The 27,749-nt window shown below is 46.0% G+C and overlaps 1 protein-coding gene across 4 annotated transcripts in view; it reads right to left on the bottom strand.

Annotated features, from left to right (window-relative positions):
- ZDHHC16 (zinc finger DHHC-type palmitoyltransferase 16) overlaps nucleotides 1-27,749 on the bottom strand; it is a 122,580-nt gene that overhangs the window by 38,685 nt on the left and 56,146 nt on the right. For all 4 annotated transcript variants that reach the window (XM_069239614.1, XM_069239616.1, XM_069239613.1 and 1 more), the window contains exons 5-6: nucleotides 19,227-19,255; nucleotides 8,218-8,351 (exon numbers count right to left, since the gene is read on the bottom strand). In XM_069239614.1, coding sequence (XP_069095715.1) covers nucleotides 8,218-8,351; nucleotides 19,227-19,255 — 163 coding nt within the window. The remainder of the gene's footprint in view (nucleotides 1-8,217; nucleotides 8,352-19,226; nucleotides 19,256-27,749) is intronic.

Here is a 27,749-nt window from a genome sequence, read left to right as displayed (position 1 = left end):
GGTTCACACGTTTGAACACAGTAGCGGTTTCATAAATGGGTTACTTGTGATGGGAGGGATATGTTGCCCTCTTGACACCCTCAGAGAGTCCTAACAAATGGCAAGCACCAAAATATTTCACTACATTCAGGTAAGGCACCCCTTGAGATCTTGCGTTCCGCGGGGTCTGATTCTTGCAGAATGCCCCCCACCGCCCCAGAGGACAGGCTGCTGGTCGACTGCATGATCAGGGGCACCACATCCTTAGTATACAAGAAAATAATCAATAACTCCCAAGACATCCTGGGTCACCTGAAGGCCAAATGGGAACAGGATCTTGGGGACATGGAAGAGGAAGAATGGGAGGAAGCCTCCAGGACCCCAGAGAAATTACCATTAGGGTAAGGTTCAGGCTCGTCCAACTCTGGATACTGCACAGGGTCTACTAGTCCCGAGTTACCTTACACAGGATTGGAAGAGGTGCCTCACAAATGTGCACCATGGAAATTGGGTAATTGGGCACCTTTTCCCACACTGCGGGGGACTCTCCCAAACTGCGGAGCTTTCAGTAGGGAATGACACACTGCATGTTGCAGGTGACTGGTCTCCCTTCAGTGTGGGTAGATAAAGAGTTTCTGTTAAATGTATGGGGTGTCCAAACAGTGCCAAACTAGCATAAACCGTGAATGGCATTAAGGTTCACAGTGGCGCAACAGAACATAACCCAGCAGTTGGGGGCAAAATCAGTACCAGAACTCATCAAATGGGAGAGGGACATGGACTGGTGTATGATGGTGGAGAGGGTGGTTTATTAGGGTTAGGCATACTTTAGGAAATGGGACAAAAACTGCTCTACGTGGCGGACGCAAAGAAGACTATGAGAGGCAAGGGGAGAACTAGAGTGGTGGGTTCTGCCTGGCTTAGGTGCATACCCTAGCCAACCAGAAATCCCTATTTCTAACTTTGGTGATCAGTGGTGAGGATAGGACTTGCGTTTGCATGATACCACAGTGACTAATTGTTGCACTACAAACTCTGCACTTAAACCATTACGTGTTGCGTTTTCTGATTCTAACAAACAAAGATACACTGTTCCAAGATAGAAAAGAGAATACAAGGATGGCCTATTGTTTGAAGCAAGAGCCCTCACACATCCACATGGATGTCATGCTTCATCATGGGGTCTGCTCCCCGTCAGACCGGCGCTGCAATGTCTGACAGGCATCCCATGAGGGGGGGTTCTTTGCCGGAGATCTTATCTCAATGTTTTGGTGCCATAAAAAAAGATATAGACACGGAATAGAAAGGAGAGAAAAAAGGGAAAGAATAAAATTGTCTCAAAATCCAAATACGAGACAATTATTTATTAATCCAAAGAGGGTCTTGGCCAAGGTTAAAACAACAAGGAGAGTGGGGAATGAGATAATGTTCATTCACTCTCTGAATCGCATCAAAAAACAACAAGGGGCGGGATCTACCTAAAAACCCCTTTAATGGGTCACCATGTTTCGCATCTCAAGGGTCCATACGGATCCAATGACGCTTCTTCAGGACCAGATAGCTCAATACTTCTCCTTAATTTTACATATGGACCTCAATCAGTCTCCAACTGTCAGTTACAACGTCTCCGGTCACTTACAAAAGTCAACTGCACATCAGTCTAGTCACATGTAAAGGTCAACTGTCCCCCATTATGGATCAGGCTCCATAGGAACACGGGCGTGGGTAGGTTTGCTATCGGAGACCGAGAAGCTTTGAATATTTGCGCTAATCTCCTGGCCCGTGGTTTCCTATGGAGCCTGATCCATAATGGGGGACGTATTTGCGCTAGTCTCCTATCCCGTAGTAGTGTAGGGAGGTGATACACAGAACCATTAAATCTCCCTGTTTCTCATTTGTAATATATGCATTTTCTGATTCTCCTGCTCTCTTATTGGTAATTTTATTGTTTATTAGTTTAGATTGGAGAAGGCCAGGCTAAAAAGTGAGGTAAAACAATGGTAACTGGCCATTCAGGAGATGGGGAAAAAGAAAAGACAGACCTTAGAGGAAAAAAGGCTTGCCATGGAGGAGAGGATGGTGGAGGCTGAAAGAGACTTCACCAGAGAAAAGCTTGCTTTTGAGGAAGGTATACTGACCCATGAGCATAGTTTTAGGTCTGGCTTGAGGAGATAGAGTCCTGGTGATGGTAGGGATGCCCTTCTGGACCTAGAAAGGAGTAACAGGCAGAGGTACACCCCATGAACTGATTGTAAAGTATGGGCTCAACCCTAAAGAGTGTAGGGTGAAGTTGAGGGGCAGGAGGGAACTGTCTCACGAGTCTTGGGGGAAGTTTGTGGAGGATTGTTGCAAAGCACTAGATGGGTGGTTGAAGGATAGCATAGCAAACAATTTTGAAAGGCTGTACAATCTGGTTATCAAAGAACACATGTTCTGTTGTTTTCCAGGGCTGTGCAACACCTGTTGGAGTGTAAGTTCTCTGACCTCAGGGAACTTGCAAAGAAGGCCGACCTTTGGGTGAGTACCAGAAAGTCTGGTAAGGCACTTGGGGGTGATCCCAAAGGGAGTGGCTCAGGTTCCCCCAACCAAGGGCAGAGGAGGTTCATAGTAGTCCAAACAGGTCCCATTATAGTGTGGTGGGTACAGGGTCCCATGTCCGTTCTCCAAGGAGGAGGAGTGGTGGGGGTGGGAGACGTCCCAGGGTGCCCTATGCCCAGCCCCAGATCCTGGTGAGTACCCAGAGGGGGCCCTAGGAAGGGGATTTAGTTTGTACTGGGAGACCATCTACTGAGGGAGACCCCATAGCGCCAGGAGAACTTGGGGGGTGGGGAAGGGCCGTTGACATAAGCGTCCAACCAGTTCTGATGACGGGCAGTACCACTCAGCCAAGGAGGGTGCCGACGCCCAGATGGAGGAGTAGGGGGGAGGAAGGACGCGTTCCTAACCCCTGTCCAGCCTATGGGTATAGACCTTGGATTGGAGAGCCAGGTTCAGGGTATCACCCCAGTCCTGGAAGGAGGGGTGGCTGCCACAAGCGTCTCTATCATTTTATCTTCTGGGGGTACCACTCTTGGTAGAAGGGTGCAGAACTCTAGAAGGGGGGGGAGGTGAGCAGGGGGAGGAAGGACTTGCCTCTGATCCCAGTTCAGCCCAAGGGTGCAGACCCTCGGCTGGGAGACCAGTTACAGGGCAGAACCACTGAACTGGTGGGAGAGCTGAGCAGGACAGCTAACACAAGTGCCCTAACAGTTCTGGATTCTGGGGGTACCACTCCCAAAAGGGCAGTAAGGAACCCCAGAAGGAGGGGCCAGGAGAGGAAAGCCTTGCTCCTCGCCCCCGTCCAGCCTGAGGGTACAGACCCTGGGCTGGAGGACCAGTCTCAGGATACCACCCCTGCACCGGTGGGAGGTGGAGTAGAGAACTGATGCGATGCACATGGCGCTACCGCCTCCCACTCTGAGAAGCCACAGAGGACATACACCCCTAGATGGTCTGGGGCCTGGCTCTTGACACGGACAGCGGTTAGTGGCCTCTGGTTGTTGCCGTCCTTATGGACAGACTTATCCTTGGTTTGGGGACAGAAGCCAGACCCAAGGGGTGGAATGGGCCACACCACTTTGCTGGCCATGGTGCTAGTGTCTGCCTACTGGGATGCATCTGTGAGCAGATTAAAGTTAGATGCTTGACAGATGAGGTCCACAGGTAAGGAGGAATTTCCCATGGGTTAGCTTAATGGGTCTTGAAAGTATAGACAAAGGGATCCAACTGGGTTCAGAGAGGCGTAGAACTGGCACGTGCCCCTGAGGTTGCAGGTAATTGTCCACGTTCTATCGGCCCAAGCAGGGAAGACCATCAAGGTACTGACTGGTCTATGTGGCATTAGGCTGGAGGGAGGTTTTGTTTGGAAATGGCCCTTTCTGCAGGGTTATGCCCCAACCTTTTGCCTTCCTCCTCCTATTTTTCTGATCTTCTTTTTGTTGGATCTAGGACTCTGGGCAATTTACCACTGCTAATCAGTGCTAAAGTGTGTATGGTCTGTCCCCTAAACAATGGTATGATTGGCTTACACCTGTTTGGCATATGTGAATTACCTGTAAGTCCCTTGTAAAGTGGTATATCATATACCTTGGGTCTGTAAATTAAATGCTACTAGTGGGCCTGCCGTGCTGATTGCAGCACCTGCAAAAGTAGCCTTTTCAAACCTATCTCAGGCCTGCCACTGCAGAGCCTGCATGTGCAGTTTACTGCCACCTTGACTTGGCATTTCAAACTACTTGCCAAGGCTTAAGCTCCCCTTTTATTACACCTAAGTCGCCTCTAAAGTAGGCCCTAGAAAGCCCATGGGCAGGGTGCTGTGTACGTAAAAGGTAAAATGTTGTACGTGTCCTAGTGACAAACAGCCTATTTTGTTTTTCACCACTGGGTGGGCTGCTCATATATAACTTAGTGGCAATATCTGATCTGGAAGGAGTAGCGATTTGCGTATGTTTGAAATGGTAGTGAGAAATCCTGCTTAGTGGGGTAGTTGGATTTTGCACTACTATTTTAGAAATGCCACTTTTAGAATGTGGGCATTTCCCTGTGCTCTACTTCTAGGGCAGAGTGACAGTTAAACATTGTGCATACTTTCCAGACAGCCACAACACGGAGGGATGGGTATAACAGGAGAGGCATCTGCATTTATCTGCATAATGATAGTCTTCCTGGGCTGGGAGAGGTGGTTCACACCTTGCATGTCAATATGCTGTGTCCTGCCCTAACACAAAGGGCCTATTTATCCCTTACTGATGTCTTGAGCCAGGGCTGGGTTGAAAGGGGTTTGTGTTACACTTAAAAGGGTTCTTTTGATGTCACCTCTTACATCAAATACATTTTTGAGTATAAATACACGGGTTCTGACCCCAAGTTTGGAGAGCATATTTGGAACTGGGACTGAACCTCCGTCTGCTGTGCTGCACAAAGGATTCATCTAGACTGCTTTTCTGCTGTTGCCCTGCTACTAGTTGGGTGGCCTAAAGGACTCACTAGGTTGCTTTTCTGCTTGTTACCTTGCTGCCAGCTGCTCCTGGACTTTGGGTTCACCAGGCACTGTTGACTGCCGGGACTAATAGCCATTGTTTGCCTTTATGTGCTGGCCTGCCTGCCTGTAGGTGCCCCCAAGTGTTCTCCTGGGACTGGGCTGCCCAAGAATTGGCCGTGGGACCTTGAGTCTGGCCCCGCAGTCCACACAAACAGCACATGGTGAGCGCTTCTTTTTTTTCCCCATAGACAAATTTATTGCTGGGTGAGCGACTTGGATTTGTGCTCCTGGCTGCTGTAATCACAAGTGTGTGGTAAGCACTTTGTCCTGCACGAGTGCTATCTGATCTCAATTTACTCTGACAGCAAGTGTGGAACAGTTTGTGTTCTTCCCCTAGTCCGGCCACCAACGTCTTCCTAGAAGCTGTTGAGGATAGAGTGTTCTTTTACTTTTCATGCCCTGCAGGCAGCTAGTGAAGCTGTGAAAACATGACGCGGCTGCCCAGTGAAAGCTGCGTTGTTCTGAAACCTGGGGCAGGTTGGCACTCTGTGGGATCCTTGTGGCCAGCCCCACCCCTTGGACTCAGCGCATGCTGACACGGAGTCCTCTCCCAACGTGGGTCCCGGCAGAAACCCCGCAGGAGAGCACTGAAACTGCTCCTGCACCACACGCTCGCAGGCAACGGGGTTCAAGACTTGCAGAGCCAGTTCACCCCAGCTCCGCCTTCCTTGATGACCACAGCACACCTCACCTGCCAGTTGCTCCATCCATTCTCGGGGTGCCCAGACCATGCCGATTTCTCCCAGTGCCTGAGACGCACTGCCCTGGTTGCACTTGCAGCAGCTGCCTTCTTCTGCTGCATGCATGTGGGATCCAGCAAGGTCTCCCCTCTGGCGTGTCCCCATTAGGGGAGGACGTGCTTTGGAGGTACCCTTCCTTCTTGGTGGCACTGCAGGTTGGGTTCCCAACCACCTCAGGAAGTCGCTAATCCCAAGAAACCTGTAAATTACCACAGTACATATTGTAGGTCCGCAGGGACTCCTGCAGCCTACACTCTGGGCACCAATGCACTAATTGTAACCAGGCTATTGCGACGACCATAATCCTGCTAACAGGAGGGCAGGTGTTCCTGGATCCATGTTTCTTTATAGTTACTGATAGGCCTATGGTGATCTGTGATGATTCATGTATTTTACTCTAAACAAACTGCTGCATTTCATGCCGTGCTGTTAGGATGCATGATATTGTGATTCCTGCACTGCCAGGGGAATGAGTACTGACTCAGTATTTGCATAGTGTGCACAGCATTTGTGAATAATGTAATTTTGGACTATGTTTTATGTACAATATACACTATATGTTTTTATATAATCATGTCTTGATGTTCCTTATGTGCAAACACTTCAAGCCTGTACACAGGCTATTGTCACTGAAAATAGTCTTGTTTCAATCATGTTAGCACACCATGTAAGTGACATGCAGGTGCTGCCTGTACAACTATCCTATTTTACCTTCTTCCCAGACAAGCTGGTGTTGAGGACTCAGGTAGCTTTCCTCCCTAAGGTCGCAACACCCTACCCATGTCGGCCAATCAATAACATTGCCTGCATTCTTCACTATGCCTTATCCTTCGAAAGAAGAGGAGAGGTTCCATCCACAGAGGGTGTTAAGCTTTTACATAGACCAGAGGAAACCACACTGGGTGTATAATCAGATCTTTATCAGTTTCTAGAGTGGAAGAATGTCAGGACGGTGCCCAAGAGGATCCTGCAAGATTGGATACCCTTTTCACTAAAATCTATTATGCAATGGCTAAAAGGCAGCCCCAAAGGGCCCTGAGCACCTATTTCATTAGGTGCCAAAGACAAGATAATAGCATTGGCACAAGGGGTGCCTGTTCTTGATATCTGCCTCGCTGCAACGTTGTCATCGGCACATACATTCAAAAAGCACTACTGTCTTGACAGGCAAGGCAGGAGTGCCTGCTTCCTTAGTTCTGTTGGACGTTTTGGTCTGAATTCACTCCTCAGACGTTCCACCTTTAGGAAGTAATGCTTTAGTATCTATTCTAATAGTGAGAAGTCTGCTGTTATCCACCAGGAAGAGTGCTGCACAAGAGAAGTAACTTCTCATGGGTACTTCTGTCCAACTGCAGATTTCTCAATGATCTCCCATCTCCCCTTTGTGAAGTGGCCTCTTAAACATCTAAAAAGATCACAAATTAAAGACTGGCACACTGTCACAAACAATTGTTTTGCAAGTCTGATGGCACGGAACTGGAGAGAAAAGCTACAAAACTCAGTGCACAGGGGTGGTGCTTGTGTGCTACTCTACTTCGTCACTTCTGTAGCAGTGCTGAGCCAAAGCAGAACCACACAATGCCACCTGCTGACACGAAAGAGCACTACTGCTGAAGTTCTCTAGCTCTAGTCTTGGGATAGCCTAAAGGTGAGAAATATATACTCAGAAAGAGTTCCCACCAGAAAGAGCACTACCGTAGGGAAGTAGCTCGCTCTTTTTGACTACAGAAGAAATTCTTAAAGATACACGAAAAAGACTCAAACTATCACTACAGTCTCCATTACACATTTATTCCCCATTGCTCATTGCTACATCTTATGTCTACATACACTCATAACCTCACATACATGTAAGAATCAGAACACAACAAATCTGGTTATCAGCCCAGCAAGTAAAATTCAAAGGTTGAAAATAGCTAGAACAAAACAAGGAAAAGGCCTCAATGGTTGTGCAAAAGATTATAACAGGCGTACGTGGGGTTATCAGCTAAGGAAGAGCACTTACGATTTTCAAAATAAAGTGACAACCCCATTTAAAGTGATAGTATCTCATCCAGTATCAACACTTACACTTGCTGCACTAGACCCAATAAAATGACCCTACATCCAATTGCTGTAAGTATACCTTTTTTCTGAAAACCTTGCAATGCTTATGTAAAGAAAACACATTCGCATTTTGTACATATATGTTGTTATCCTATCATCATTCACTTTTCAACATCAACTGCAGAATTTAATTGTAGTGGGGGAAATTAAGATTTTAATATATGGAAAATACTTTCCGCCATTATATTGTTTCCAGAGAGATTAACCATTACTCACATGAAGCAAAAGCCTAAATATAACATATTATCAACATTTTTACCTCCTTTTAGGAGAGAAGGAATGACTCCTGCTGTAAAGCCTAGGTTTTCTCACCTCGATAGCTGCATAAGCCTCTCGAAACATCTCTCGGCTGCTGATGCTGCAGTACACACACCCCATGGTCATGAAGACACAGAAGGAAAGGAAGTAGCGATGGTTGAAGTGACCAACACAGTTGTTCAACCAAGCTGTTGCAAAAAGTTAAAGCTAGATAACTGTACAGGAAGACAAACATACAAAGGATTTGTAAGTCATTCAAAAAATGCATCACCTTCTCCTGCAGCAGCAATGACTCAATAACATAATAAACAAACTCTAATGCTGGGAAAACAACAGCACAATATGTTTACAGCACTTTTTCGCAGGACATTTACATTCAACCAGAAAGAAGGCAGCTTCATTAACATTGCCTCCATGGTGGACCCCTACTCACACCACTTAGTCTACTAGGTGGAATGTTAAACACCAGAATGCACATAATTCTTCACTGCAGTGCAAATCAATATAGGTGCTTTTTTTAACATGTACTTACCAAAAACTAAGGTAACCTACGGTACTGAGTTATGAGTTGTTTTTTTAACTCTATCCCTTCCCTTCTCAGCGCTTTTGTGTTTCCCTCCACTCCCCCTTAATATAATTAATCCCATATCAGGTTATGGAGTCATTGCTTTGTCCGCTTTATTACTAAATTGATAAGTTTTCCTTTATATAGATGTACAATTTTTGCTGTCACAGATTATATATTTATGCTTGCTACTACGGTTTAAAAAAAAAAAAAGAAATCACTGCATGTGTACAGAAAGGCACTGGTCGAGGCAGCTTTGCAATTCATTTGTAACATACCAACACGACAGTTTGTAGCCATTTTACAGCATGTGAGAATAAATTTGTGCAGCTGTGGCACTTGACCTCCAGGTGGCATCTGTGTGTGCCCTGGGAGGGGGGGGGGGGTGGATGAACACGGGACTTAAGTGATGGGAGTTGCTGGGCCTCACCCCTTCTTAGAAGGGAAAACAATCAAAGAATGGATGGTGGGTGGATCTATGTGAATTTAAAACATATTACAAAGAAACCATCTCCACATTACTATGTTTGTACCTTTTGCAACTTTTATTTTGGGGTGGTTGGAGGAGTGTCATTCCAATACCTACATATCCGTAGTAATACATACTTTTTCAAAAGGCAAGTAACTAAAGCCTTGTATGTTTCATCTGTTGTTTCGTCTTAATGAGTAGAAACTAACTTCTCAGCATCATGAGCTGAAGATTTGTACTGATGTTTACAGTGATGGCTTCACTCCACTGCAAGAAAGAGTGTTTTTTAAACAGGATCTCAGATTTATCACTTACTATGCTGGAAGGAGAATCAACTCCAATTCCAGAGGTCAGGTTTATGGGAATAAGATGATCATCAATGTGTTGTATGATTATTGTTTCCCTTTTATCTGCTGGTTTTATCACTTGTTTCAACTTTTTGACTTCATAAGTACTGATGCTTCCCGTAGTGTATGTGTGTGTATATTTGTATTTGTAAAGCACATTCCGTCCGTGGCATTGAATCGCTATGCGGAGAGTAGTGCAAGTGAGTGAGAAGAAAGACAAGGGAGAAGAAGAGACATGCTGGAAAGACAGTTATAATTTGATGGAAAAAAGCCAAGTTTTTAGCAGCTTCCGGAAAGGCATAAAAGTGTCCTCTTTCCTGATATGTGTTAGGCAAAGAGCTTTGAAAATAATGCTCTTCTCTAATGGTAAACAGTGCAGCTGCCTCAAGCTGCTGCTGGCGGAAGCAGAGCATGGAAGATCCAATCGCAGTCGGGCTGCGGTGTTCTGAATCAGTTGCAGTTTGTGAAGAGACGCTCTGTTGATGTTCAACATCAAAGCATTGCAATAGTCCAGTTTGGAGATAACTAAAGCCCGGGTCACCGAAATTCTGATATAGAGGAGAATTTTCTGGAGGGTTTTGATCGTCCAGTAACATGTTTAATGGTCTGGTTCACCTGTTGATCAAAAGATAAGGCGTTGTCAAATAGGATCCCTAGGTTCCCTTGCCATTGGAATGGATGCTGGTAGGTGGATGCAAGATTGCGGCCACTAGCGGGAATTCCATAAAGAACTGTTGGAGCCCAAAAAATTGAATTTCCCTTTTTCTCCGTTCATTTTGAGCCAGTTATGTCTCATCCATTTATTAATCTCGTTCATGGAGTTGTAAAACCTGTTGGCTGCCTCCTCCCAGTTCCTATTGACTGGGATAATAAGCTGGGTGTCGTCAACAAAGGAGGCAACCTGGAAGCCAAAGGAATGTACCAGCTTGGCCAGCTCACAATGGTTAATCTTTTTGCGGCGAGATGGTGTTGAATGCAGCTGAGAGATCTAATAATACTAGAATGGCACCGTCCCCTTGATCTACCAGTCTACGGATCAAATCCAAGGCGGCAATGAGCGCGGATTCTGTGCTATGCGCTTTATGAAATTCGTGCTGAGAGGGGTCTAAGCAGCCAGTGTCCTGTAAGAACCGGGCAAGTTCAATATTGAGGTGTTTTTGAAGAATTTTGGCCCGGGCAGGTAATAAAGTGATGGGACAAAGATTTTTAAGATCATTAGGGGCACCTCCTGGTTTCTTTTTGAATGGGATAACAAATGCCTCTTATCAGGAGGGGGGAAAGACTCCGGCATTCAATATCTCCTGGTAGACCAGTTCTAATGCTGCGGACACCAAGTCCGGAGCAAGTTTCAGTATATTAGGGGGGCAGGGATTGTTAGGGAACCTGGCCTTAACTCCTGACAACAATTATTTAATCCTAATCACCAGCAATGGTTGGAATCTGGTAAGTGCCAGATCGTTGTTAGTTACCAAGTCCCCCCATGGACGTTAGGGTCCAGATACATCGGGTGTTGATCAAAATTAGCATGGATCTGAAGGACTTTGTTTTTAAAGAAGTCAGCGACCTCACTGCAAAAAGCTTGGGAATTCTGCAATTCTGGTGGGAGGGGAGGTTTGGGAAGTAAGGGAGCGGACCACTCTAAAGAGTTCCCTAGGAGCATTGTCTGCTTCCTTAATTTTAAATGTGAAATAGTCTGCTTTAACATTTTAATCACCAGTTTATAGTCCCCAAGGAGAGACCCGAGCTTGTCTCTTTCTACTGGGTTCTGATTAAGTTTCCATCTACGTTCCTGCAGCCTATAAAGTCTTTGCAGATCCTTGAGTTCCTTGATATACCAAGGAGAGGATTCTTTCTTACAGGCCAAGGGTCTGGATTTCTTAGGGGGGGCAATTAAATTGATAGCTGTCCTTATCCCCTGATCGTATCTTTCTACCGTAGAGCTAAACCGTTCCCTTGTTGAAAGTCTTTCTTACCAAGTTCTCTGAATCTTTAAGTAAAGCCTTTTCAAAAGCATGAACTTCAGGAGAAACTGAATGTGTGCAGAGGGATAAAGAAGAATTTCTTCCTTGCTTATGCGAAAGATTAGCAGAGTTCTCCGAGGATTTAAAGAACAATATTAATTTGATTGCTCAGAAAAATGAAGTAGTTATCTTTTGGATAGGAACGTGTCCAAGTCCCTTGTTGAGACTTCTATATGCATCTCAGTAAGATGTGCTTAAACGGACTACAATGTCTGGTCCGGCAGTTGGGATGTAGCATCTTTCCCAAGTCTGTGTGTCATGAATTGGAAGTTTCTCATCCACTGGTTCTGATATTAGTCATTAGTTCTATTCCACATTCTGCATCTTCCTTTGCCTCTTTTCAAAAAAACTTCTTGCTTTGAAAACCACCTTTGGGTAAGCTGGCCCTACAAGTACTGTGTTTGATTGATGTGACACCCACAAGCTGCTAGGATTGTCATCTCCACTATTGCCATTGTTGGAACTGAATGCAGTAAGCCACAAAAGAAAAATTAGAGTTAGTTCCTGATATTTTCTATACTAATGGTGACCGCCACCACACTACTGGCAATTTGCTAGCATACAAACGTAAGAGAAAATGGTAGGACAGTGTACTAGAAACAGAGTTTCATAGTCAAGATGCTGTTGTACTTAATAAATGAATGGCATTAGCAATCTATTGATTTACTGATGTTTTTCTTAATATATGCCTACATGGGAGATGAACCATGGGTATTTTGATGATTAGGTGAAATGGTGTGGGTTTCCAAAGCACATCAGGGTAAAAACCCAAGACCAAGTGTTCCGTTTTCACAACCTGCCTGCTGGATGGTGGTCCAGAAGTGAATCAGCTTTGCAACACAGCTCTTCAGGACTTCTCCCTTTTGTAGCATAAGGGACTTATGTTTTAATTTATAGCACTCATCCGTGAGGGATCAAATCCAGCTGCTGTCATGTACTAAATGTGACGTGGATTAGATGGGTTATCAAATTAGGGAGCTGTAAAGGAAATCAAAGACGGGGTATCAAGGAAAAGGGAGTGAAGAAGAGAGAGGGTTAGACAAATGGTGATAAATAAGTAAAGTGCAAGCTAAGAAGAATGGAGAGAGAGAGGTGAAGAGTTAAATTACAAAACAGGAAAAAAGAGATGGACAAAGGAATAGAGATGGAAATAGGAACCGTGAGATAAAGAGCAGTCGAGATATAAAGATAGAGAAATAGAGAAGTAGAATGTATGATGTACAAAGAGGAGGCAAACTGCCTGTGAGAGGAGGGAGAGAAAATAAAGAAAGTAATAAAAAAAAGAGAAGATGCACAAAGGAAAGAAGATGGGTAAAAACAAATTGGTAGTGAACAGAAAAGGGATAAATAATTGGTGCACGAAAGTTAAGGGAGACAGGAGGAAAGGTATTTTCTATAATTATATACACTAATCAGACTCTTACACGTATACTGCATAGGTTCTTAAATGAGGCAAGACACAGGAAGGAAGTCCTATGGTCTATTATAGGGAGGGAAAGCTGACACTTAAGATCATCTATCTGCAACAACTGGCAACAACTTTACAAAAACTCAACAGGTCAATTCCAAATATGTGCACAGCAAACATGACATACTGGGACTTAGTACAAGAACAGCAGCGCAACTGACAAATCCCACATAGCATACTTTTTTATCTCAGACAACAGGAAACAGGCAGAGAGATTGCCCGAAACTCTAACAACCAATGGTTACTAATTCTATGACACCTGTTAACCTTTCCACTCTTCCTCCTACCACTACTGAGCGCTCTATCCTTATCAAGAGTTTAGATTTCATTATCAACGAGAGAATGAATTTTTCAAATCAAAGTGCAAGGCCCTGCAACTTTTCAGAAAAATATGATTGATTTTTTTTCTCCTGAGAACACATTTGATCCCATACTGGACGCTAGAGGGTTGCAACTTCCCTCCACATTTAATCATCCCGCACATAGGATGTAATTTGAAATAAATTCCAGTGAAATAAGTCTGACAGAGGAATACGAACTAAAAGCAACACCAAAACGTTAGCAGCTGTTAAGTACCCTCCCCACAGCTAGGTATCTGAACCTCCAGCGAGGGGGTATATGATAGAAGGGTAATAAACAGGTGTTCCTGCTCTGCAGATAAGGTCAATATGGATAACAGCAGCCCCCAAAATAGAGTTAGCGCTGAGGTAGCAGGTACTAAATAAAGAACAGGTTGATTTAAAAAAATGAAGAAAAAAAAAAACTACTCCCTTCTCCTTTGCCCTACTGACACACTGCTGTCTGTGCTCCTACATTGTTTTTTGCCGAAAGGGAGTGAAAATAAGGAACAGTAACAATGGCATTACATTGGGGATAAAGGAACACAAGCGGGGTCGGTTTGCGGACCTTACTTTAAGGGAGCATCTAAAATTGCATAATTCGTCATTTCAAAAGGGTATTGGGGTTCAGACTTAATATACAGAAATCAGAAATGCTGGCCTTTAACTTATTAAGGGCAGAGAAAGACATGCTAGAGGCTCAGGTGGGTCTTCCGTGGATGAGAGGTTTGACATACCTGGGAATTCCCATAACCAGAGAAACTGACAATTTATACAAAGTCAGCTACCACAAATTGAGAGTCAGACTGCTGAAGATGAAAGGGGCACTATATTTCATTTCGTGGGATGAGTGCTGTAATAGAAATGTTGAGTCTTCCTCACCTTCTGTGCTACCATCAGGCACTACCAATAGCCATGCGAAACATGTAGTTTAGTCACTGCAAACATTAATACCAAAATTCATATAAATGAAAAAAAAGCAAGGGCGATAAGGACAATCAAGAAAATCCCGACAGTGCTAGGAGACAAGGGAGGCCTGGTCTGCTCAAACACAGGCAATTTAGAGCACCGCAAGTGAGGATATGTTGTAACAAACAACACGGGAAAATGCTGAGTAAATCAAGCCCTTTATCTGATGTCTTCAAGACAGCACACGGAGTGTTGCAATCCAAAATGAATGTGGTTGAGAGGCATTGATAGATGTCTAATCATGGAGCAGCTTAACTAAGAACCTCGGAAAACTAAAACAAATAGGAACTTGAAAAGGAACACAGTCAGATTATTCCTCATCAGTACAGAAGGTGGCATCACTGGATTTCCCATCATTCACTGCAGAGCTAGAGACATCACTGAATTTCTCATCACCCATCTGGACAGGAAGCAACATTATTGGTTTTCCCAGCAAAAGCGTGCTTAAAAGAAGAAGCCAAGCCATATGATTTCATTTTCCATCACCCATCAGTACAGGAAATGACAACACAGCACCCTGCACTTCTTCCCTCTCCCAGGACATACTAAATGGCCAGCGATACTCCTCAGCACTCCTTAGGTCGCTAAAACCCAGACACCATTACTCCAACTGTTGCAGCACCATGACTCACATCACAGTAGAGCTTTCACCTGCACCCACTGCTGGTGATTCGTCAGCCACCCACACCCCCATGCAAATACTAACAACATCCTCCACACCCCCCACCAACACACACACACACACAAGAACCAACAATGCAATTGTCCCTACCCTACACCACACACCACAGCAAACCAGCATTTCAACGCCTGCTTACATACATGCTTCTCAACATATGCATGAGTGGGGGTTGAAGAGCAACCACACAACCAAAATATGGGACCTTCTCAGCAGTGACGCACCCAACATCCTCTTCATCACAGAGAAGTGGCTCAATGCTTCATCGGCTCCAGACATTGCCACGGCAATCCCAGCGGGCTACAAGATCGATTGACGGGCCTGTCTTCACAAGCCAGGAGGAGGGCTCACCGTCATCTACAAAGACTCCATCACATGCACAACATCCACAAGGAACGCTACCCCGTTCATGGAACACCTGCACTTCAAGCTGCAAATCTCTGAAAACTTCACCCTGAACGGAACCCTTGCCTACCGACCACCTGGACCACGAGTCACCTTTACCAAACTCATCAACAACTTTGTCACTGAACTTACAGCTGAATCCAGAGGCTACATTCTGTGGGGTGACATTAATTTTCAGCTGGAAGGCTTAAACGACCCCTGCTCCACAGCACTCCTCAAAAGCATCAGACTCACCCAGCTCGTCTCAGAACCAAACACACCGCAGGACACACATTGGACCCTAGCTACACCATAAGCAATAGCATTAAATACGACTCCACCACACTGTTTACATGGATCGACCACTCTATCATCCACTTCCAAATCAACACACCTCACGTCAAAACCTCTATCAAGTTTAGCATTCTAAGCTGCAGCTGGGGCAAAATAACAGAAGCTGACTGTCTCAGTGCCCTCAGCATGGATCAACCTAGCCTCACAGACAACCTCCACAAGGACATCAACAACTGCATCAAGAACTGCGCAGACTCCATTGCACTCATCAAACCCAACAAGCATAGCAGATCAAACAAGCAGGTCAGCTGATACACAGGAGCCCTCCGAGACATCAAACAACACTGTAAATAGCTAGAAAGGAAATGGAGATCCAGCCACTACAACCAACAGAACAACCTACAAGGCTACACTCAGACGCTATCACAAGCTAATAACAGACACCAAGAAAAAAGGACTAGTGGAACGCAACAAAGAAAGCTTCAACAGCTGCAAGGAGCTCTTCTACATCGTCAAGGATTTCACTTCACCTTTAGCCACTATCAACATCCCTGCCGCCCAATAACTCTGCAACAAACTATCCAACTTCTTCCATAGCAAAATCGCAAATATCTACAGCAACTTCGCCCACCAACTCAACCCCAAAGAACTCATTGCTAACCTACCCACCACCAATCAAGACAACTACCTGACCGAATGGACAACCCTCACCAGAAACAACACAACAGCAATTATGCTGACCGTCCACTAAGGGGACCAAACAGACCTATGCTCCCACAACATCCACAAACCGGGAACATCACCAATCAGCATCACTCTGACCCACATCATCAACCCCTCCATCACGTCCACCACTTTCCTGTATGAGTGGAATTTTTCAGAAATCAACGCCCTCTTCAAGAAGCCCACAGCCAACCAAAATCAATTGAGTAATATCTGACCCATCTCCCCGTTCCCCTATCCAGTCAAAGGGATTGAGAAGGCCATCAATAAGCAACTCACAACCCACCTTCTAGACAACACTCAATAAGGATTCAGAAAGAGACACAGCACTGAAACAGCACTCATCGTCGCCACCTACGCCATTCGAATCATCCTGAATCAAGAAGAAACAGCGGCCCTCGTCCTGCTCAACCTCTTAGTAGCCTGCAACACTGTCTCCCATAACACACTCATCAGAAGACTCCACAAGATTGGCATAAACCAGGAAGAACCCAAAGGGTCAGGCTGCCACTTTTCATATCAGAGACCAAGAAACTGACATGCAGAGTTCCACAGGGATTGTCCCTCAGCCCCATCCTTTTCAACATATACATGACACCGCTCGCCAACATCATCTGAACACAAGACATCACCGTCAACTCCTACGCCGATGACAACCAACTCAGCCTCTCCCTGATGAACAAGACAACCACCACCAGAATCAACTTCACCAACTGCATGACCATGGTAGGAGACTGGATAAGACCCATCTGCCTGAAGCTCAAGTCCGACAAGATGGAATTACTGGTCTTCGGCAACAAGACCTCCAAATGGAACTCCACCTGGTGACTGTTGAAGCTAGGACTAACACACATACCCATAGACCACAAAAGAAATCTAGGGATCATCCTAGACAAGAAGTCAACATAGTGTGCACCTCCTGCTGCCACATCCTACGCATGCTGGTTGCTTCAGAACACCAGACGGACCGTCATGCAAGCACTCCTCACCATCAGACTGGACTACAGCAACACTCTCCATGCTAGAATCTCCAAACAACTCCTACACAAATTCAGACCATCCAGAATAACGCCTCAAGTCTCATACTCAACCTCTCACATCACACCACACCTCAAGAAGCTTTACTGGCTACCCATTCACAAGCACAGTCAATTTAAACTTCTCACACACACAGACAAAGCTATACACAACACAGGACCAGAAATACTTGACAGTCATACACTTTCATCAACCCACCAGACACCTACACTCTGTCTCATTCTCACTCACACACACACTCCCCATGTCCACAAAAGCAAAACTGGAGGTTGCTCATTCTCCTACATCGCATCCAAGACATGGAACAACCTCTCTCAACACATCACAGCCTCCTCCTCACTTCTTGAGTTCTGCACAAAGCTTCGTATAAACACCTTGGGGACACAATATCTACACACCTGCCTAAGAGCCTGGATGATTAGCGTACTGTACAATTCAACATAACCTAAAATTCAGTGTTCCACACAGAAGAGAATGCTCCGGAGTCAAACACTGCCAGAACCTACTGAAATCAGCTGTGGAGTACCCCAAGGATCTTCGTTGAGCCCCACGCTGTTCGACATCTACATGATCCCACTCGCCCCAGTCGTCAGGAACTACGATATGATCATCATCTCCTATGCTGATGACACTCAGCTGGTCATCTCCCTGACCGAAAACCCCTCAACAGCCAAGAAGAATTTCAAAGACGGGATGGAAGCAGTCGCCACCTGGCTGAAGGAGAGCTGCCTTAAGCTGAATTCTGACAAGACCAAGATCCTCATTCCGAGACCTTTCTCCTAAGCCCGGGACGGCTCCTGGTGGCCCCCAACACTCTGCAGAACCCCCCACCTCCACAGACCACGCATTAAACCTCAGAGATGTCCTCGACTCAGCGCTCACCATGACCAGACAGGTCAACTCCGTCGCATCCACCTGCTTCCCCACCCTCTGACACCTATGGAAGATTTTCAGATGGATACCAAGCGACTGCCACAAAACAGTGACACATGCCTTGATCTCAAGCACACTCGACTACGGCAATGCCCTCTATGCCAAAACCACCAAGAAGAACCTGAGCAAGCTGCAACAAATCCAGAATGCTGCTGCAAGACTCATTGTGAACATCCACGGCCGAGAACACATCAAAGGACACCTGAGAGAACTCCACTGGCTCACCATCGAGAAGAGGATCAACTTCAAACTCCTCATACATGCCTACAGAGCCCTCCAGAACATCGGACCCAGCTATCTCAACCACTGCATCACCTGGTACTCCCCTTCCAGGTCTTCTCCGCTCCTCCCAGCAGTCGCTCACCACCATACCCCGCATAAAGAAGTCCTCGGCTGAAGGAAGATCACTCACCTACCTGTCAGCAAAAGGTTAGAACACCTTACCACTCCTCTCCAGGCAGTCGCCATCGCTACCTCAATACAAGAAGGACCTGAAGACCTGGCTCTTCGACTGAACCCTGAGGACATACCCCACAGCGTCTTGAGACCCTATGGGTGAGTAGCACGCTCTACAAATGATTGATTGACTGACTGAAAAACATCATACCTAAAGGTCATCACCATGCGTAGGGGTGCTATTCAATACAATGCAATAAAAGTCAAGAGATCAACCATCCAATGGCATGTCAACTTGCTACTGTTTTAATAGTGCTTGCCTGTGATTATTATATATATCCAGTACTCAATATTTTTCATATAAAAGGGTCGCACTTTTAATAGAACAAAAAGAGCCTCTGAATATGCTTCGAAACCTGGTGACATTTTAAAAGGATACGGCAATGGTGATCCATCTTCAATATACACCTAAAAGAAAAAAACAATGAGAACATTTTTAACAAGTTTTCTACAAGTTAGGGGATTTCGCCGATGTATACAATTTAATAACCTTTAAATGCACACAGGTGCACCGTTTGTATGCTAGAAAAAACAAGTGTATATGTAACTGCCTTTACTTGATTTCTTAGAGTCACTGGTAAATTATTGGCAAAAATATGAAGTTGTTCAGTTTAAAAAAAAAATTGAAGTCTGTTTATTAATCATGATTAAAAGCGTCAGTACATTTCTCCATTAATTCAGATATACTGTTTACACGCATATATAAACTTATATAGTGCAATTCGTATATTGCTGTACTGCGAGATAACACATAACATAAAACTGATAAATAACGTCACATTTATATTCTTGATATGGCTTACCAGGTGTGTGGAGTGGGTTGGACTGTCCTTGTCTTGAGAGGGGAGATGGTGCACAGTGTGCGTCTGCAGATTAAGGGGGAGATTGATTTAGCCTGGGGTGGGTGTTACTCTGCAGGTGATCCTATCGTGGCAGTGAAGATATCCGCTGCAGGGGGGACCTTGCTTATCTTGTGGCCATTTGTCTAGCGGGCATGGGCCCTAAGTGGTGTGCGATGAGTATGATGCCTAGGTTATCTACGGTGACCTCTGGGTGGATATTCAGTATAAGGGTTTAACGAGGTCTGTATCATGTAGTTTACCCAGGGTTCAAGGCAGATATGTATCATTTCTGGCCTCAATGTTTACCACAAAAGTATCCCATATTTCAGCGCCGCCCTGGATCAATCCCCTGTGTTGTAACTGACGTAATGTCTGGGCCTCTGCTTGTGAGCATCTTGGACGTATCTGTGCAAGCAAGCTCTGGCTAAGTCTAGCAATATAGCCCCTCTCTGTGGGTGGTGGGGACTAACTAGTAGCAAAGTTAGGATCGGGAGCGGTGCTATTGATTCCTTTATCGCTTTACGCTCTTCTGAGGGGGACTCGCTGAGCCACGTGGATGGCCATTGCAATTGGGCAGCAGCGCAGTATAATTCGAAATTTGGCATGCCTAGCCCACCTTCGTCCTGAGGATATTGTGTTGTGGATAATGCTACTCTGCCCCAGAGTAGGTCGGTCATTAGGGAGTGTAGGGATTGAAAGAATGATCTTGGTAGGAGTATCGAGAGCGCAGCGAAGTAATATAGAAATCTCTGGAGGATCAGCATTTTGGCTATGGCTACCCGTCCCATAGGGGATAAGGGGAGCGATCCCCAGAGCGGTAAGGAGCTACGGACAGATCTAAGAACTCTATCGATATTGCCTTCTTTGAGGTCTGCTATGGAGTGATATATCTGTGTACCTAAATACTTGAAAGTGGAGTGGGACCATGGTAGTTGATATTCCGGTAGTGCCCCGCGTAGTTCAGTTGCTATAGGAGAGAGAGGGTAGATACATGACTTAGTCCAATTAATTCGTAGGCCGGAGATAGCTGCAAAGGTGTCCAGTATTGTCATTACCCCAGCTGTGGAGGCGGCGTGATCACGTAAATATATCAGGGCGTCATCCACGTATAGGGAGATAATGTGGTATGTATTAAGTTCTGGGATGCCCCATATTTGGGCCTGGCTGCGGGGCTTGATCGCTAGTGGTTCCATGGCTATTGCGAACAATAAGAGTGACAGCGGCCACCCCTGCCTAGTGCCTATGCCTATTGGGAATGAATCAGAGATAACTTGTCCTGTTTTGACACGGCTGTGGGTTTAGCATATAGCGTTTTAATCCATCTTATATAGCCGGTACCAAAGCCCAGTGCTTTAAGTGTGTGCACGAGGAAGTCCCAGCTCAACGTGTCAAATGCTTTTTCTATGTCCAATGACAATGCTACCGCTTCCCCGCCCTCGCCGTTATGCATTATACGGAGTAATCGTCTGATATTTAAGAAGGTGCTTCTCCCGGGTATAAATCCAGATTGATCGTTATGGATCAAACTTGGTAGAAAGGGGAGTAATCTGTTTGCTAAGATCTTCCCAAGAACCTTGCAGTCAGAGTTAAGTAGGGAGAGTGGCCGGTATGATCGGACATCTAGGGGGTCGCGGCCAGGCTTCGGGAGCACCACTATTAAAGCTTTGCGCATAGAGTCTGGCAGTTGCACCCGGTCGTACGCTTCGTTAAACACCTCTAGTAATGGCTGCAAAAGATGGGTTGCTTGGGAGTTTAAATATTCTACTGGCAGACTATCTGAGCCAGGTGCTTTGCTGCGTGCCATCTGTGACATCGCCAGACGGACTTCTTCTATAGTGATTGGGCTACCCAGTACGTCTGCGTGTTCGGTTAGTTGTCGGTTCTGGGGGATTATCGACAAGAATTTGGTCATTTGCTGTGCGGATAATGGAGGAGGAGGTGAGTATAAAGAGCGGTAGTATGTATAAAAGGCCTCATTAATTTCCACCTGGGTGTTAATAATATTACCTGATTGCAGCCGGATCGCCCCAATGGGTGAGTGTTGCGATGGCTGCGAGCTAGCCACGTCAATAGCCGTCCTGATCTATCTCCTTCTGCGTATTGACGTGTCGTGTAATGTCTGTAATCGTGTTTACACAGTCTGGTGTCTGCCTACGTGTAACTAGCCCTTAATAGTTTCAGCTCTTCCACTGGCATCTCATCTCTGGAGACCACCACCTCTGCCTCACGTAACTTAGTTTCTAATCCTTTCAGCTCTTTGGTTAGTGTACGCCTTACCCCTACTGAGGCTGCTAAGCAGTACCCTCGCACCCCAACCTTATGGGCGTCCCATTCGGTTGCGAGTGATGCAGTTGTGTTATTATTCAGGGAGAAATAAGTGGTCAAGCACTTGGCTAGTTCTGCGTGGAAGGGGGGGGGGTCTGCGAGTGCCTCTGTTTGTAGGCGCCATGTGGGTATGCGTGTGTGTGCGACCCCAATCTAGTGTTGAACATAACGGGCTATGGTCTGATATGGTGCGGGCCAGGTAGTCTGATGTGCATATCTTGTGGATTACTGCCGCTGATGCGAGGAGCATATCTATCTTGGTGTGCAGGTTGTGCACTGGGGAATAATAGGAGTATTCGCGATGAGTTGGATGCCCAGATCCCCAAACATCTCTCAAGCCATTTTTCGAGACCCAAGTTGGTCTCGGCAGTACTGAGTGGGGGAAAGGAGCGATCCATGTGGATATCTAAGATGCAATTAAAATCGCCACCCCATATTCTGTCTACTGCTGGGTCACCAAAAATCCCAGTTGATAGTGTGCGTAGGAAGTCGTGTTGGTTAGTGTTGGGGGCATATAGCGCTACCAGTGATAAGGGTAAGCCGTCTGGTGCGCCCTCTAGGACCACGTATCTGCCGTTAGGGTCAATCTGTGTGCGAGCCGTCACAAATGGGACTCCCGGGGTGATCCAAATCGCCACTCCTCAGGCGAACTAAGAGGATGTGGTCCCATCTAGCTGCCCATTCCATTTTACTCGTGTACTTTCTAGTGTGGCATCTGAGAGGTGTGTCTCTTGCAGCATAGCTAGATGTATCTGGTGTCTCCTGAGATAAGCGTGTACCCGCTGACGCTTACGAGGTGACGCCATTCCCCTTATGTTCCATCTGAGCACATTATAACGTGGGATGTGTTTTTTACCTTGGGCAGTCATGTGAAGTTGTGGGTTTTGTCTAGTTGAGGATCTATCAGGACCTCTGTCGTGTTTAAGAGAAACACACTACCACCCGATACTGACATGTTTGCACCCTTGGTGCTTGTTAATCGCGCTTCGGCTTGTGGAACAAATGTGACGTGCAACGCTGATAATATAAACCCATGTAAACATCATGGGGAAAACCCATTGGGTGATGAAAGAACAAACAACAATGAAAAACATTAACATTAGCTGTGTCTCAGCGGGTAGAGTTCCGCCGAATGACAACTGTAGAGACTGGTCCAAATGGAGCGGGCGTGTATAGAGTTGATGGGGACTGGTTGTCGGAGTTCCCGGCCCTTTAAGCGGCTGCCCTCGACCCGCCGCCCGGGACCCCTGTCACAGGCACCGCAGAGGAGTGCAGCGCCGTGGGCTTTCCGCATCAGCCGGCCGGGCGTTTGGATTTCTGCTTGAGTAAACTCTAAGGTCTGCGGTCCCACTTCGGCGTGATTTTCATGAATGTCCAAGCATTAGGTGTGTGTCAAATATCGTCAGCCAAGCGCGGAGTAAGGGATGGGCCCTGGGGGGAGTCTATGGAGTCCGAGCGGGCATCTTGGTCCAGTTCAACATCTGTTTGGCTGGACATAGTTGTGGGGGATTCAGTTACAAATCGCGATGTAGCTTGCAGCAGCTGGGAGCGCTCTTCGACTAATTGTTCTGGTGTGGGTTTAGTTCCTTGTCTTTTGCGCTGTCTGTGTTTTGCCTTTGGGGGGGGACCAACTTTCCTCAGTGTTTTCAGCGTCTGTCGATCCGGCCAGGCCCTTGGCGTGTAGCCAGGTCCAGGCGTCTTCTGGTGTGGTGAAGAAATAAACTCGGGAGTACACGTAGCCTGACCGGGTACAACAGCGCGTATTTGATGTTGTGCTCACGGAGTCGTTCCTTGACCTGGTAGAAAGAGCTGTGTTTCCTTTGTACCTCCGTGGTGAAGTCTGGGTAGGCTGTGATCGTTACGTTTTCAAAGCGTACAGGTCCTATTTTGCGAAATAACTGCAATATGAGGTCTTTGTCTCGATAGTTAAGTACCCGTGCTATCAGGGGGCGGGGTTGCGCTCCAGGTGGTGGAGGTCTGCCAGGCACTCTATGGGGGCGTTCTATTGAGAAGAACTTCGGCATCTTGTTCTTTAATATAATTTCCGTGAGCCATTGCTCCACTAATAGCTCTGTTCTGGGGCCTTTGACACGTTCTGGGAATCCCACCAGTCGGATGTTATTGCACCTCGATCTTCCCTCCGCATCCTCCGCTCTGCGTTTTAGGTCGTCTACTTCCGCTGCCAGCTGACTCATCTGTGCTTGTAATTCTTTCACAGTCGGGGGTAGGACTGTGTTATGATGTGGCTCGCGGCTACGATGTGCGATCGTTGCCGCGAGCCTAGAATGTTAGCGGTGATTCTTCCGCCTGGCAGTTGCTTGCTGACCGGGGAAGAAGACACCGCGTTAGAGGAGAGCTCCGTGAATAAAAGCTTACTGCATTACTACGATGCTGTTTCCTGCCGTCATTACACTTTTGGCGACGAGGATGTCAGCAAACAGATTGCTTTCCTCTTAACGCGGATGCCGCGAACGTTGCATTGTGATCCGCTTTTGTTGTGGGATCAAAGACGCGGTATAACGAGTGGCGTTTTATGCCTTCCCAGCGATAGTTTAATCAACGAGAGTATTTATAAGTTGCAGTCCGGCTGGGATTTGGCGACACGACTGCATCGGCCTCGGTAATGTCAGCGCTGTTGATTTGCTGTCATGGCAACGTCGCGTTGACGTCATAGAAAACTGGTGGCGGCCATCTTAGAGAGTTGGGAATACTCTCTTTCAATTGCTTTGCGCATACGTCGAACTACTATGTGTTGTGGCGGCCATCTTAGAGTGTTGGGAAAACTTCAATCAAAATAGATTTTGGCCACGACGAACTGCATGGACAAGTATCTTCTATGGTGATAGGCACACCTGTAACCTGCTGTTTGCTACATTGTGTTATTCTGGAAAATACCTGGAACATTGATTTGGGTGTTTTTTTTTTGAGTTTCTTTGGAACATACCGTCAAATTTGTGTTTTACAGAGACTGAGCACAGGTTCACACAATGGAAATGTCAACCGCTGCTGTGCACTCTCCACCTTTATTTTTGGTGCAATCTGGAAATCCGCCAATACTTTGGGAGGAGTGGATAGACATATTTGATAATTACCTTGAAGCCTTAGACGGGTTAGGATTCTCGTCAAGTAGGAAAAAAGCTATCTTACTTAGTTCCCTAGGCAATGAAGGTCAGCATGTCTTCAAGTACTTGCCTAAAGCTGTTGATCAGTCTGGTCAACCCATAGATGATGTATTTTTAGAAGCAAGGCGGAGACTAGAAATAAGGTTTGCCAAGACTGAGAATGTAGTCATGCAAAGATTTAAGTTTTACACACAACCTCAAAGGGATGGTGAATCTGTGGACGAGTTTGTCACTCGTTTAAGAGAGCTTTCAATCAAATGCAGATTTGGGGCGATGACAGAGGAGTTGATTCGGGACCAGCTCATAGTGCAGTGTAGGAGTAAGAAAATGCAGGAAAGATTGTGGGCAGCGAAGGATCCCAAGCTGAAGGATGCTATAGAAATTGCAAAGGTGGTTGAGGAGTCAGAGTTTTGTATGAAACAAATGGAGAGGAGAGAAGTTAAGGCTTCTGAAGAGGTATCTTCTGTTCAGGGTGATGTGGCTGTGACGAGTAAATCATCCTGGGAAAGATCTAGTGGATCTAAAAATGGGAGGTGCAACAAGTGTGGGAGCAGGTACCATACCTCTGAGTCCAAGAATTGCTTTGCCCTAGGGAAAGAGTGCCGAAGGTGCGGGCGCAAGGGGCATTTTGCGAGGGTATGTAGGGAAAAAGAGTATTCAAAGGGAAAGGTGGCCATGGTTGGTGATGTCTCAGGCGAAGTGACCGTTGGTGATAAATTCGGAAGGGTGTTGTGTGTTTCTGGGTTGGATGTAGCAGGGGTGAGAGCAGAAAGGATGCAGAGACCTAAGGCAGAATTTATGGTTAAGAATGTGTCTGTGGAGCTAATGGTGGATTCTGGCTCTTTATATACAATAGTTCCTAAGGATTTATTTTTCAAATTGTGGCCTTCAACAAGACTATTGCCAAAGGACATTAATCCTGGTGGGTATCAGGGCGAACAGATAGACATCGTAGGTTATATGCTCACTGAAATAGGGTTCAAGGGGAGAAAGATCTTAGGCAAAGTGTATGTGGCAGAATCAGGTCCGCCTATTTTAGGTTGGCAACACCAGTACGATCTTCGCATAGTCATCAATCCGTGTGCCCCTAGTCAGGTAGCTGCAATCGAAGATGTTTCCCTTGCTAGTATACTGAATGGGGCTAAAGGGGTATTCAGAGAGGAGATGGGAGAGTTGAGAGATTATGTTCACGAGATTAGGTTGAAGCCCGGTGCTGTTCCTGTGCAGCACAAGGTTAGAAAGGTTCCAATCTCGGTGAGAGAGGGGGTAAAGGAACTCTTGAATGAAATGTTAGATAGTGGGGTGATTGAACCAGTGGAGGCCTCAGCATGGTTGTCACCTGTAGTAATTTCTAAGAAGAGAGATGGGAAGTTGAGGTTCTGTGTGGATTTGAGAGGGCTAAATCAGATGATTGTTACAGACAATTTTCCCTTGCCAAACATTAATGAATTGGTCCTACTGATGAAGGGTGCTAAGTACTTTTCAAAACTGGACTTGAAGCACGCATACCATCAGATTAGACTTCATCCTGATTCGAAGGGCCTCACTGCTTTCATCACCATGGAGGGCACATTTCAGTTCACACGAATGCCGTTCGGTCTGGCGTCTGCCGCCAGTGTGTTCCAGAGGCTGATGAACCAAATTTTCAAGGGGTTGGACAATATCTTATTTTTCCAAGATGACATTCTAGTGTTTGGTGAAACTATTGAGAACCATAATATAACTTTGAAGATGTTATTGGACAGATTATTGCAATCTGGTTTGACTTTGCGCCGTGAGAAGTGTAAATTCTTGATGACAGAGGTGGAGTATCTTGGACACTCACTGTCGCAAGAAGGTGTAAAACCAAAAAAAGATCTGTTGGAGGCAATTAGGTCGGCTCCAGCACCCAAAGACAAGGATCAATTACGATCTTTTTTGGGATTGATTGAGTACTATTCCAAATTTGTAAAGAACTTTGCTAGCAAGACAGAATGCTTAAAAGTACTTTTGCGCAAAGGGGCTAGTTTTGTCTGGGGAGGAGAGCAATACCAATGTTTTCAGTTGATTAAGGATGATGTATGCAACGCTGGCATTCTAGTGCCTTTTGACACAAAGAGAAGAACTATAATCACGGTGGATGCGAGTGCTGTGGGCATTGGGGCCGTCTTATCTCAAATGCATGGGTCGGTGGAGAAGACGGTTGCCTTTGCTTCTCGGACTTTGTCTTCTGCTGAGAGACATTACGCTGTCATTGAGCGTGAAACTCTGGCTGCGGTGTGGGGTGTGGAATATTTTCGCACATATATATGGGGTAGTACCATCACATTGCGTTCTGATCATAAACCATTGCTGAAGATATTGTCACCAGGTGGGACTGGTAAAGGGTCAGCGAGATTGGCTAGGTTGGCGTCCCGTTTGCAAGAATTTAATTACGAGATTGAGTACATTCCAGGTTGGAAGAATGTGCAAGCGGACTGTCTTTCTTGTCTGGCTCTTGAGTGGCAGACAGTGGATGGTGACAATGTATTGGAGCATGAACAAGAGGGAGTCGTTGCGTCAGTGGGTGAGGTTATGCATTGGTGTAAAGGAGCAGTGAAGGAAATTGACTGGGATTTGGCTATGAAAGCAGAT

This window comes from Pleurodeles waltl, chromosome 6 (genome assembly GCF_031143425.1).
Source record: "Pleurodeles waltl isolate 20211129_DDA chromosome 6, aPleWal1.hap1.20221129, whole genome shotgun sequence".
Taxonomy (NCBI): domain Eukaryota; kingdom Metazoa; phylum Chordata; class Amphibia; order Caudata; family Salamandridae; genus Pleurodeles; species Pleurodeles waltl.
Note: the sequence above shows the minus strand (reverse complement) of the source record. Positions and strands in the feature narration are given on the sequence as shown.